The sequence below is a fragment of the Elephas maximus genome, chromosome 4 (genome assembly GCF_024166365.1).
Source record: "Elephas maximus indicus isolate mEleMax1 chromosome 4, mEleMax1 primary haplotype, whole genome shotgun sequence".
Lineage (NCBI taxonomy): Eukaryota > Metazoa > Chordata > Mammalia > Proboscidea > Elephantidae > Elephas > Elephas maximus.
This window is the reverse complement of record NC_064822.1, coordinates 111,194,386-111,206,735: the sequence shown is the minus strand read 5'-3', so window position 1 is coordinate 111,206,735 and position 12,350 is coordinate 111,194,386. Positions and strand designations below refer to the sequence as shown.

At 34.7% G+C, this 12,350-nt stretch overlaps 1 protein-coding gene across 1 annotated transcript; it reads right to left on the bottom strand.

The window, feature by feature from the left end:
- Positions 1–11,096: 11,096 nt before the first annotated feature.
- On the bottom strand, positions 11,097–12,054 carry LOC126076354 (olfactory receptor 6C3-like). Its single transcript, XM_049884899.1, is given in 2 exon segments — positions 11,097–11,591; positions 11,593–12,054. Coding segments are annotated over 2 exon segments (957 nt in total).
- Positions 12,055–12,350: the final 296 nt, after the last annotated feature.

Here is a 12,350-nt window from a genome sequence, read left to right as displayed (position 1 = left end):
AGTATGGATTGCACCTCAACATAAAGAAAACAAAAGTTCTCACAACTGGACCAGTAAGTCACATTACGATAAGTGGAGAAAAGATTGAAATTGTCAAGGATTTCATTTTACTTGGATCCACAGTCAAAAACTATGGAAGCAGCAGTCAAGAAATCAAAAGACACGTTGCATTGGGTAAATCTGCTGCAAAAAAGGGCCTCTTTAAAGTGTTGAAGACTAAGGTGTGCCTGACCCAAGCCATGGTATTTTCAATTGCATCATATGCGTGTGAAAGCTGGACAATGAATAAGGAAGACTGAACAAGAATTGATGCCTTTAAAATGTGGTGTGGGTGAATAATATTGAATATACCATGGACAGCCAAAAGAATGAACAAATTTGTTTTGGAAGTACAACCAGAATGCTTCTTAGAGGCAAGGATGGCGAGATTGCATCTTATGTACGTTGGACATGTTGTCAGGATGGATCAGTCCCTGGAGAAGGACATCATGCTTGGCAGAGTACAGAATCAGTGGGTAAGAGGAAGACTCTCAAAGAGGTGGATTGACACAGCGGCTGCAACAATGAGCTCAGTCATAGCAACAGTGAGCTCAATCATTATAACAATTGTAAGATGGCGTAGGACCGGGCAGTGTTTCGTTCTGTCGTGCATAGGGTCGCTATGAGTCAGAACTGACTCGACGGCACATAACAACAAAAACAACTATTATTGTGAAATCTTGTTAGGTGAATACATGTTTATAATTGTTTATTCTACCCAATAGATTGACACTTTATAATTATAAAATATTATTTGTATCTTGTAACTTTGATGGCACTGTGTTTTGGTTTGTAACTTTTTTGTCTTAAAGTCTAATATGTCAAATATTATAATAGAGAACCCAGATTTTTTTTTTTTTTTTTTGGTTACTGCTTGCATGGTGTATTAGTTTCCTAGTGCTGCCATAACAAAATACCACAAAGTAAATGGCTTTGAAGAAGAGAATTTATTGTCTCAGTTCTGAAGACTAGAGGTCCAAGTTCATTGATGGGCCTATGAGCTCTCTCTCTGTTTGTTCTAGGGAAAGGTCCTTCCTGTCTCTTTCAGCTTCTTACAGTAAAAAAAAAAAAAAAAAAAAAGAAACCTGTTGCTGTTGAGTGAATACCAACTCATAGCAACCCTATAGAATAGAGGAGAACTTCCTCATAGGGTTTTCAAAGAGTGGCTGGTGGATTCCAACTGCTGACATTTTGGTTAGCAGCTGAACTCTTAACTACTGTGCCATCAAGGCTCCTTGTAGCTTTTGTAGCCCTTTGCAATTCTTATGGATGCTTATAGATGTGTCTGCCTCCATTATCACCTGGCATCTGTCTTACTCTGTGTGTTTCTTTCCATCTCCCTTTAAGATACCATTCAGAATGGAAGAAGGCTTATTCTACTCTGTTATGGCTTAAGTGATAATATCACCAGCTGCTCTTTGGAAACCCTATGGAGCAGTTCTACTCGGTCCTATATGGTCACTATTAGTTATAATCAACAGAATGGCAATGGTTTTTCTTTTATGTTCAAAGAATTGCACTATTTTCCCAGACAAGGCCACAATTCCCAGACACAAGTTTTGGCACTTCAACATATATTTTTTGGAGACACTTTCAATCCAGAATACATGGCATATCTTTTACATCCTTTATTTTCAATCTATTTGTGTCTTTTAATCTAAAGAGTGTCTATAATAGACAGACATGTATTTGGGTCATGTTGTTTTTTTAGGCTGTTTCCAATCTCTGCCTTTCAATTGGATTGTTTCACTGTTTAAATGTAATTACTAATAAAGCAAGACTTATGTCTTCCTTTTTTTTTTTTTTTTAAATATGTTTATGTCTTTTTTATTAGCCTACTCCTGGATTGCTGGCTTCTTTGTGTTAAGTTGGTTCATCCCAGTGTACCTTTAAATTTATCTGTTGTATCTTTTACAGCATACGTTTCAAGTTGTTTTCTTAATGATTTCTTGTGGATTACAGTTAGCATCTTAATGTAAAACCAACTCATTCAGATGAATGACGTCTTAATTTCAATAATATTCAATGTATCTTGATCCTGCTCATTCTTTGTAAAAAAAAATTGTCATACAAATTACATATTTGTATGTTAAAAGCAAGTATTTTTTTTTCTCCATTTCATGTAAGGTTTTTCTGCATTAAAGGACACTCCCAAGAAAACGAAAATGTAATCGATAGAATGGAAAAAATATTTGACCATCATTTACCTGATTAAGTATTGAGTGATTTTTAAAAAGTATATTGAAAAATAAAAAAATACCGTGTGGATGAAAGCTCTCAGGCCCTTGAATATAATCACATAAACTAACACCCTTCTTTCTTCCCAGGAAAAGTCCACCCAAACCAAAACCAAACCCACTGCTGTCAAGTCGATTCCGACTCATAGCGACCCTATAGGACAGAGTAGAACTGCCCGATAGAGTTTCCAAGGAGCATCTGGAGGAGTCGAACTGCCGACCTCTTATTTAGCAGCCATGGCACTTAACCACTACCCCACCAGGGTTTCCAAAAGATGACTAAAAATTGTTACTTTGAAAGATTGTAAAACAAATTTAAACACAAATGAAATCTAAATGATTTCTATTCAAGGCCACATAAATATTAGATATGCCTTTGTCTTAGTTACCTAGTGTTGCTGTAACAGAAATACCACATGTGGATGGCTTTAACAAAGAGAAATTTATTCTCTCACAGTCTAGGGGTCTAGAAGTCCTAATTCAGGATGCCACTTCCAGGGGAAGGATTTCTTTCTCTATTGGCACTGCAGGAAGGTGCTTGTCATCGATTTTCCCCTGGTTGAGGAGCTTCTCAGTTTAGGGACTCCAGGTCCAAAGGATGTGCTCTTGGTGGTTTTTCTTGGTGGTATGGGGTCCCCCTGTCTCTCTGTTTGTTTCTCTTTTTTATATCTCCAAAGAGATTGACTCGACGTACTATCTAATCCTGTAGATTGAGCCTATCTCATTTATGTAACTGCATCTAATCCTTTTTTTAATCTAATCCTGCCTCATTAACATCATAGTGGCAGGATTTACTACACATAGGAAAATTGCATCAGATGACAAAATGTTGGACAATCATATAACACTGGCTATCATGGACTAGCCAAGTTGACACACATTTTGGGTGGGGGGACACAATTTAATCCATAACAACCATCAATCACCCCAGTAAATTCTTCACTTACATGTCTCTGATGGAAAATTATATCCAATATAGAACCCCATATGTTTTGTAGGTGATTGTTTTGATCCGACAGATATTAAGAAAACTTTTTTTAAAATGCATTAGGTATTTCGGTGCTTGTGCCCAGAGTGGACAGTAGCAAGAAGAATTTTTTTTTTTAAATAATTTTCTTTTTCTTATCCTGGACATGCAAGTGTTCAACAGTTTAACCTCAGTTCATTCTGCTAAACATCTCTGGAGTCTACTCCCTGACCCTGCAATCCACTGCCACTATTGTGTTTTTGAACCTTTAAAAAATATCTCTTTTAGCTTAAAGTGTTAATCGTCTCCCCTGTCTTCCTAACTCCAAACATTATAAAAAACATTCTTAGCACATTTAACAGGTCAGTCTTTATAAAATAAAAATCTGATCACATTGATGCTTAGATAGAAAAAGAAAACCCTCATGTGAAACATCAGCCTCGGAATCATCTATAGTCTAAGTTTCTAGACTATTTCATGTGATTTAAAGAGTTATTTTAGGTACAAGACACATGGAATTTTTTTCTCAGTAATCTACTCACACTAAATTTTCAGATCTACAGACCAATCAGATTAAGTCCTACTACATTTTAGGTCATAAAAACTTTTTATGATTTGAAGCTGCCTCTTTTTCTTCCCTTGTTACATACTGTCCCGAGTGAGGCAAGTTTCCCTCCAAGGGGAGCTAACACTTGTTGATAACTAACTATGGGCCAGGTTTTGATCTAAATATTGCTTTATACATACTGCTTCTTTTCATTCTCAAAGTAAATATCAAGTAATAACTATTATTGTATCTATTTCATAAATGGAGAAACTTAGCAACAGAGTTTTAGAATTTGACCAGGCTCACATGTTATCCTGGATTTATATCTGGTTGACTGGCTCAAAAGCCTACATTCCTTTATCAAGCTAGTGACACTTGAACTATGAACTGGTGCCTCAAACATTGTTCGTGTTGTTATACACATGCCTCTAACATCATTTTACTCTTTTTTCGTATATATCATAACTGTCATAAGAATTACCCTTTTTTGAACTGCATTTCTCATACACTGAAATAATTAAACCTTCGTTACTATGAGAACACAATTTTGTGCAGAGCTTTGCCATAAGAGAAATCATACTCTTTGATAACTGTTTCTTTGTTTGTCTCTCCCATAGTAAGCTGTATCATCCTGAAGAAGAAAAAAATTATAACAAGTGTAGTATATAAGACAAAGTACACCTATAAGAAATACACATAAACTAATTACATTTATCCAGACAAATTTGTATGTGACAAACTTATAACTATTTTCTTTTTATGACACAAAGTTCTATGTCTTTGGAATTAAAAGAAATTTAAAAATCTGTGAAAATTGGAAGACAGAACTCTTACTATAACACTGCAAGAAGCGTGAAAGATAAAGCAGGAAAGCGTAGTGTGCTGACAGATTTGTTTAAGTGCTATAAGAAACTTAACATAGTGAATGCATAAATTAAGTAAACATGAAAAAAGGAACAAAAAATATATTCATCGTTTCTGTCTCAAGATTTTAATTTTTTTCCTTATTTAAAAAAAAAATGAAAACTTTTTTTAGTGTATCCTTGAAAGCTTGTTTCACTTGCTGGTTCCTAAGATGAAGGGATTGAGTAAAGGAGCAGCTGAGGTATAGAAACAGCTACACCTTTGGGTAAAGCCACCCTTTCTTTTGCTGATGGCTTCATGTAAATAAAGATGATACAGCTACCATAAGTAAGGGAGACTACAATCATGTGGGAAGAACAAGTGGAAAAAAGCTTTTGTTCTTTTCTGAGCAGAGGGGATTTTTAGAATGGTCTTAACTATATATGTATAGGAAAGAATTACAACAAGTGTTACAACTGTGGAAACAAACAAAATCATTTCTAGGAAGTGTGTCTGTGCAAGAAATCTGCAAGATAGGAGAAGTGTCACACATGAAATGATCAATTACTTTGGAAGCACAAAATTCCAGTTTTAGTCCCAAGACCAATGGTGGAAAGGTATTCAGAAAAGCCAGCTGTCCATGAACTGAGTACAAGTTGGTAGCACACTTTGCTTCTCATAATGATGGAGTAACGCAGGGGTTTGCAGATGGCTGCATAACAGTCATAGGACACGGCAGCCAGAAGGTAAAACTCTGTAACTCCTAACAAAAGAAAAAAGAATAGTTGAGATATACAATCATTGTAGGAAACAATTTTGTTTTTAGTCACAATGGTTGTCAAGAATCTAGGAATAGAGATTGGTTAAGATTTCCAAAAAAGAGAAATTTCGTAGGAAGAGATACATTGGATCAGTATGGATTGCATCTCAACATAAAGAAAACAAAAATCCTCACAACTGGGCCAATGAGCAACATCATGATAAACGGAGAAAAGATTGAAATTGTCAAGGATTTCATTTTACTTGGACCCACAGTCAAAAACTATGGAAGCAGCAGTCAAGAAATCAAAAGACGCATTGCATTGGGTAAATCTGCTGCAAAGGACCTCTTTAAAATGTTGAAGAGCAAAGGAGTCACCCTGAAGACTAAGGTGTGCCTGACCCAAGCCAAGGTATTTTCAATCGCATCATATACTTGTGAAAGCTGGACAATGAATAAGGAAGACCGAAGAAGAATTGATGCCTTTGAAATGTGGTGTTGGCGAAGAATATTGAATATACCATGGACAGCCAAAAGAATGAACAAATCTGTCTTAGAAGAGGTACAACCAGAATGCTCCTTAGAAGCAAGGATGGCAAGATCGTGTCTTACATACTTTGGACATGTTGTCAGGAGCGATCAGTCCCTGGAGAAGGACATCATGCTTGGCAAAGTACAGGGACAGCAGAGAAGAGGAAGACCCTCAATGAGGTGGATTGACAGAGTGGCTGCAAAAATGAGCTCAAGCATAACAATGATTGTAAGGATGGTGCTGGACCAGGCAGTGTTTCGTTCTGTTGTACATAAGGTCACTATGAGTTGGAACCAACTTGATGGCACCTGACAACAACAACAGCAAGTTAGGGTGTGCACTTTCACTCTGGGATAATGGAATGTAACAGTAATCAAGTCTCTATAAATTAACAAAACATAAATATGTCACTAAACAATTCCCATAATTTTGAGTTAATTAACTTGGCCTGGAAAAATATACAAATACATCATACAACAATTCCCTAATTGGCAATAAGATATAATATAAATGAAGAAAACATAAATATGTCATACAACAATTCTTAAGCTGGCAATAAAACATAGCAATTACAGTTGAACACAAAAGCGCAAAGATTATATAAACCCATAGATTTCTGCTCATTTTCAGAGAAGACAAAAGTAAAACAATTTAACTTTCCATCAGAATACATAGAAGTCTGCTGAGATACTGCTCCCTAAAACTGACCACTCATAAAAGCCTGAAGAAACATTTACTCTTAAAGGTTAAAGCCTGAAGTCTAAAGATTTAGACTCTAACATGTAAACTAACATTATAATTGTTAATTCTAACTCTCCAATGCTAAATGAATGTCTTGAGGTCTTACTTGCATGCCTTGCCATGATTGCCTTGCAATAATCTAAACGAGTTTGTGTATGACAAACCTGACCATTATTTATTCTTAAGATAAAATCTTCCAGGACAACATCTCAACCATATTTTTGAAAAATTGTTCCTCTTTATTATCCTTTATGTTTTAAATTAAATATCACTTTCTCTGAGAAACCTTTATGATTTCTAGTTACAGTGGGTCAATCCATACACACTCACTACGTTATTACTTGTGTTTGAGTTGGCTCTGAATCACAGGGAACTGATGTACAAAATACTGATCAGTCCGTACCACGTTCACGATCACCAGCATGCCTGAGTCCATTGTTACATTCCAATCTAGGGTGCTGATCTTCCAGCAGTATATGGGACCATATCCTGATGGGATTCTTTAGATTTTTAATGGCTAATTTTTGGAAGTAGATTACAAGACCTTTTTTCCTAATCTGTCTTAGCTTGGAAGCTCTACTAAAACCTGTCCTGCTGTTATTTGAATTATGGGTAGCATGCCTTCTAGCATCATAGCAATATGCAAGCCACCATGGTACAACAAATTGACAAATGGGTGATGGACATACACACTATAGTAACAAATACTTCTGTAGTAGAACTCAACATAATTTTTTATTTTTGGTGATAATAATCCTGATTAGAATTGAAGCTCCTTTAGGAAATATAGTGATGTAGTTTTGAATCATCACCATTACCTAGGACTATCACTAAAACAAAGTTGCGATTTAATAAATGCATGTTGACCCAGTGACTGAATAAATGTCTACAGTCTTATAAAACTGAGTGATGGATTAATTAGTCAAAAGATCTAAGAAAGCTATGCTTTCTATGTATCATGAGCTCTGTAAACTGGAATACTCAAAAGAGTTATTTCCTTAGGCATTCACAGAGTAAAAATGTAAAAATAATTTATAATAGTTATTATAATTTCCTAATTATATGAAGTATGTATTCAGGATTTTTAATTTTTTTAACTCTAACATGTCTATGCTTAACTTTCAGATAGTGTCTCAGCACTTAATAGGTATAAAAGTAGGAGCAATGGCAGTTTTTAGTGTCCTGTAAGAAATTTGGCATCTTTAAAAAAAAAGAATCTATAAAAAATTCTGTTATGAATAAAGGATACATTAATCTAACTGAATGAATAGACAAGTATAGGATACAGCATAGATCACTCTAAGGAAAATAAAAACTTAGCCGTTCCCAAGCCAGGGCAAGAGGGACACCGAAGAAGAGTTTTAATTGCTGAGAGGATAATTACCATTTTCAATGATAGTTTTTGCTGTGTATATAATAAGCCTTTTGATATTTACAAAATAATACTTGTGGATAACAGTTAATAAGTATTTTTCTTGCTAGCCATTTTTCCTGAGTACTCTATTTTTTTTTTTTTTTTTTTTTACTCTATATGTAGTAAAATATCAAATGCTCACACATCTAAAATAATGCTCAAGAACACAGAGGCTATTCTAACAGCTGAGGTTCTTATCACAGAAATAACTCACCTTTTTGAGGTGAAACACCTGCACCGTGAGAGTGAAACAAGCATAACAATGGTTAGTCCATCCGGTCTTGATTCTTTATATAAATTTATACTGGTCTCCACCCAAATAAGTGAGGAAGGAGAGAAACTGTTTGAACACACGTTCAGTTAGCACTGTATACCCCTATACACTGTATACTCCTTACTGTTAATGTTTATTTAAAAATTCCGTTGGCAATTTGATCCACGACTGCTTTACATTACACAGGGGTCTGCATCTGCCTGTTCAGGAAGGCAGTAGTCCAAAGCTCCTTAGAAACAAAGTCATAGACTTGGAGCAAAACCAAAGCCCTTCATACTGTTGGATTCTCAAACACTAGTGTTACATTTGAATAACAGCTCCTACTTTAAAAAATTAATCTATGTATATCTTTTATAATTTTATCGCACACTAAGCGTATGACATAAAAACTAAAGTATTTTCATCTTTATTTTAAAAATGAGGATACTGAAGTTTGAAAAGCTAACCAGCCTAATTATCTTTAATTCTTACTGATGGTAAGTTGAAAGTCAGGTATCATAACTCAGTACTTCAATAACAGTCATTCTCTATTTATTTAACCAGAAAAAAAATGTACCTTATTGTTTATAATGTGTTAAATAATTATAATTATGAATCAGTCAAATTTAACTCAATTTCAGATAGAACCCCAGATCTACATACATGGCTAAGTATTTTTCTTTTTGTCTATCATTGCAAAAACTGTCATTTACTTAGTTTGCTCAGAATGGCAGCTATTGTTCCAGCATGCCAGTCAAGTTCAAAAACATAAAGTGTAGTCACATAGAGTAATTACTACATATGTCATTAAAAAAAAAAAAAAAAAGCCAATACTGTTGCCGTTCAGTCAATGACAACTCCACGCGCCTAAGAATCGAAATGTGCTTCATAGGGCTTTCAATGGCTTATATTTTGGAAGTAGATTGCCAGGCCTTTCTTCTGAAGCAGTTTTGGGTGGACTCAAATCTCCAACATTTGTTTAGCTGTTGAGTGCAGTGTTAACAGTTTGTACCACCCAAGAAACCCACTATGTCATAGGAGTGTGCAAAAATAATTAAGGTTTTATACTTGGTAATATGTATAATATTTTTAAGTATTAACTAAATGTTAGTTATTAATGGAATGTCTATTTATCTGAGGCTTTGCAACGTAGCAAATATTTCTCTTTATCTGCTGAATCTCTCATGACTGTAATCCTAATATAATACATAAAAATAACAAGGAATGTGCCTGCCTTATGGCTGTAATGTTTTTTGGAAATTCTGAATGATGTGGGCAAGCCTATTATATTTATAACCTTAATATCTTCATGTGCCTGTACAGTGTATTCTTCATAGAGATATTATAGAATTTATATACGGTTGGATTATAATCATCTATTTACTTCTTTTTTTCCTTACACTGGATATGAGCAAGCACAAAAGCTGCTCCTTTCTAGCACTGAATCATTTCCTAAGTAGATACTGAAATTTGTGAATAAAGAGGTGAATAAATACATGAATAAAAGCGATATGTAAAAGATCTCTGAGACTATTTAAATCACAGACAAATGTAAGGTATCAACAAGACTCTTACAGAGTTTAAATTCCTCTGAGAGAAGTCACCATGTTCATTTCTCACATTGGAATGCATTCTGTGCCAGATCTTGAAAGCATATAGATCCATATAAAGACCAAAACCTATTTGAATTATACTAAAAATCAGCATAACAACACTTTTCATGATTTGACAAGTACTTCAACTTTTTTTTTTTATATTTCATTTTGTAAGTATAAATTTAATTGTAATTTAGCAATGAAGTCTGTTAAACGAAATTATCTAATCAACATAATTTGGGAGAACAAGAAAAGAAAAAGAAAATTTGAAATTGAAATTCTTCTAAACTATAGCCTTTTTTTTTTATAGCCATTAGTTACTGTTTTATATTTTAAACCAGATGAATCATTATCACAACAGTTACCATACAATTAAAATAATCATAGTGGAGCCTAAATTTGTTTTTGTATTTTGCGATGTGGAACTTTTATAATTTACAGAAAAAATAGAAGTGAAATGTGTTTCAGTTTTAGGGCATTTACTTTGCATGTTTTAGGAAAATATGAATATCTTCTAAGAAGTGATAAAAAACATGAAAATATAAAAATTACTTAATATCATGATCAATATTATCCAGAAAATATACATTAAATTTCACAAAGTATAAAGCTCTGTATTCGAAGTACAAAATGATAGTATATATTAAACTGAATTTAATGAACAATGACTCAGAGCATGGAAATTCTATAAACACTACTGAGAACATTATCAATATTCATCTTGAAAATACACAAGAAATTACACACATTTGAAACACTACATTTGAAATACAGAGCAATAATAACTGCGTCTTTTAAGAGCTGAGAAAATAAATAGAATTAAAACAATTTTACTCCATCTTAACTACAGTGTGCCTTCAAGGAAAATGTAAGGTTTTCAGAAAATTCAGTAAGAGAAATAAACTTTACTATATTTTAAAATATGTCAATAGACACTGCATTGGAGAAACTCAGGCACAGAGGTGAAAGTGAGGGATTTGCAAAATATCAGGTCAAATGATGTGACAGGTGAAGAGACTCTAAAAGAACAAGCATACCTGTACAAACATCTCTGAATTTTAGGTTTATATTTAATTGTTCCTTATACTCCCTCCTGCCCCCCCCCCCAAAAAACTGTTGGTGTAGAGTGGATTCCGACTCATATCAACCACATATGTCTGTATTTTTGCTAAAAAAGAAAAAAAAACTCCCAATTTGTAGAAAAAACTACATTTTGGAGCAAGCCTTTAAACACTTGTTTTACTTGCTGGTTCCTCAGGGAATAAATGAAGGGGTTCAGCATGGGGGCAACAGAGGTGTTGAGAATAGCGACTCCTTTGGTCAATGATGCCTTTTCTTTTGCAGAGGGATTGGCATACGTGAAGACGCAGCTTCCATAAGAGATGGAAATGACAGTCATGTGAGAGGAACAAGTGGAGAAAGCTTTTTTTCTCTGACTGGAAGACAGGATTCTCAGAACAGTCCTGATGATGTACATGTAGGACAACATCACTAATGCCAAAGTGAGTAGCAAAGTAACCAAAGCAAAGTAAAAACCAATTACTTCTAGGAGCCATGTATCTGAGCAAGATAGCTGTAAGAGGGGAAAATAGTCACAGGCAAAGTGATCAATGACATTGGAAGCACAGTAATCCAGCTAGAGGAGGAGCATTAGGGGTGGAAAAAACGGTCAGAAACCCTCCCAGCCACGCACATAACACAAGCAGGGAGCAGAATTTCCTGTTCATGATGCTTGTGTAATGCAGGGGCTTGCAGATGGCCACATAGCGGTCATAGGACATGGCCGTCAGAATGTAAAATTCTGTCACCCCCATGAAAATAAAGAAGAAGAGTTGAGCTGCACAGTTGTTATAGGAAATGGTCTTATCCCTGGTGAAAATTCCACCCAGAAATCTAGGAATGCATAAGGTTGTAAAGGAGATTTCTAGGAGGGAGAAGTTCCGCAGGAAGAAATACATAGGTGTCTGTAGATGGGAGTCCACGAAGGTTAGGGTGAGGAGAGTCAGGTTTCTAGTGACGCTTAACACACATGTGATAAATAGAAAGAGGAAGATCACAATCTGAAGGTCAAGGTCATCAGAAAGGCCTAGGAGGACAAACTCTGTGACCACTGTGTGGTTGTTCATTTCTCTCTCTTAAATTTTTAAAATTTTCCTTCTTTTAAACATATTTAGACAAAAATAGTATTAAAGGGAAGAGATGAAAGATATAATTCATCGTGATCAGCATTGTCATTGCCAATATCCTAAAATACCTTATATAATCCATGCAAATTTTTTGTTTTTAAGTTCTTGTTGGCATTCTTTTAATACATATTTATTGGCTCTTTTATGTTAAAAATACAGTAGCAGATAGAAAATCTTCACACAATAAAGCACATCTTTGGGAGACAATGAATAAAATAATTCTCATTTTATGTCCT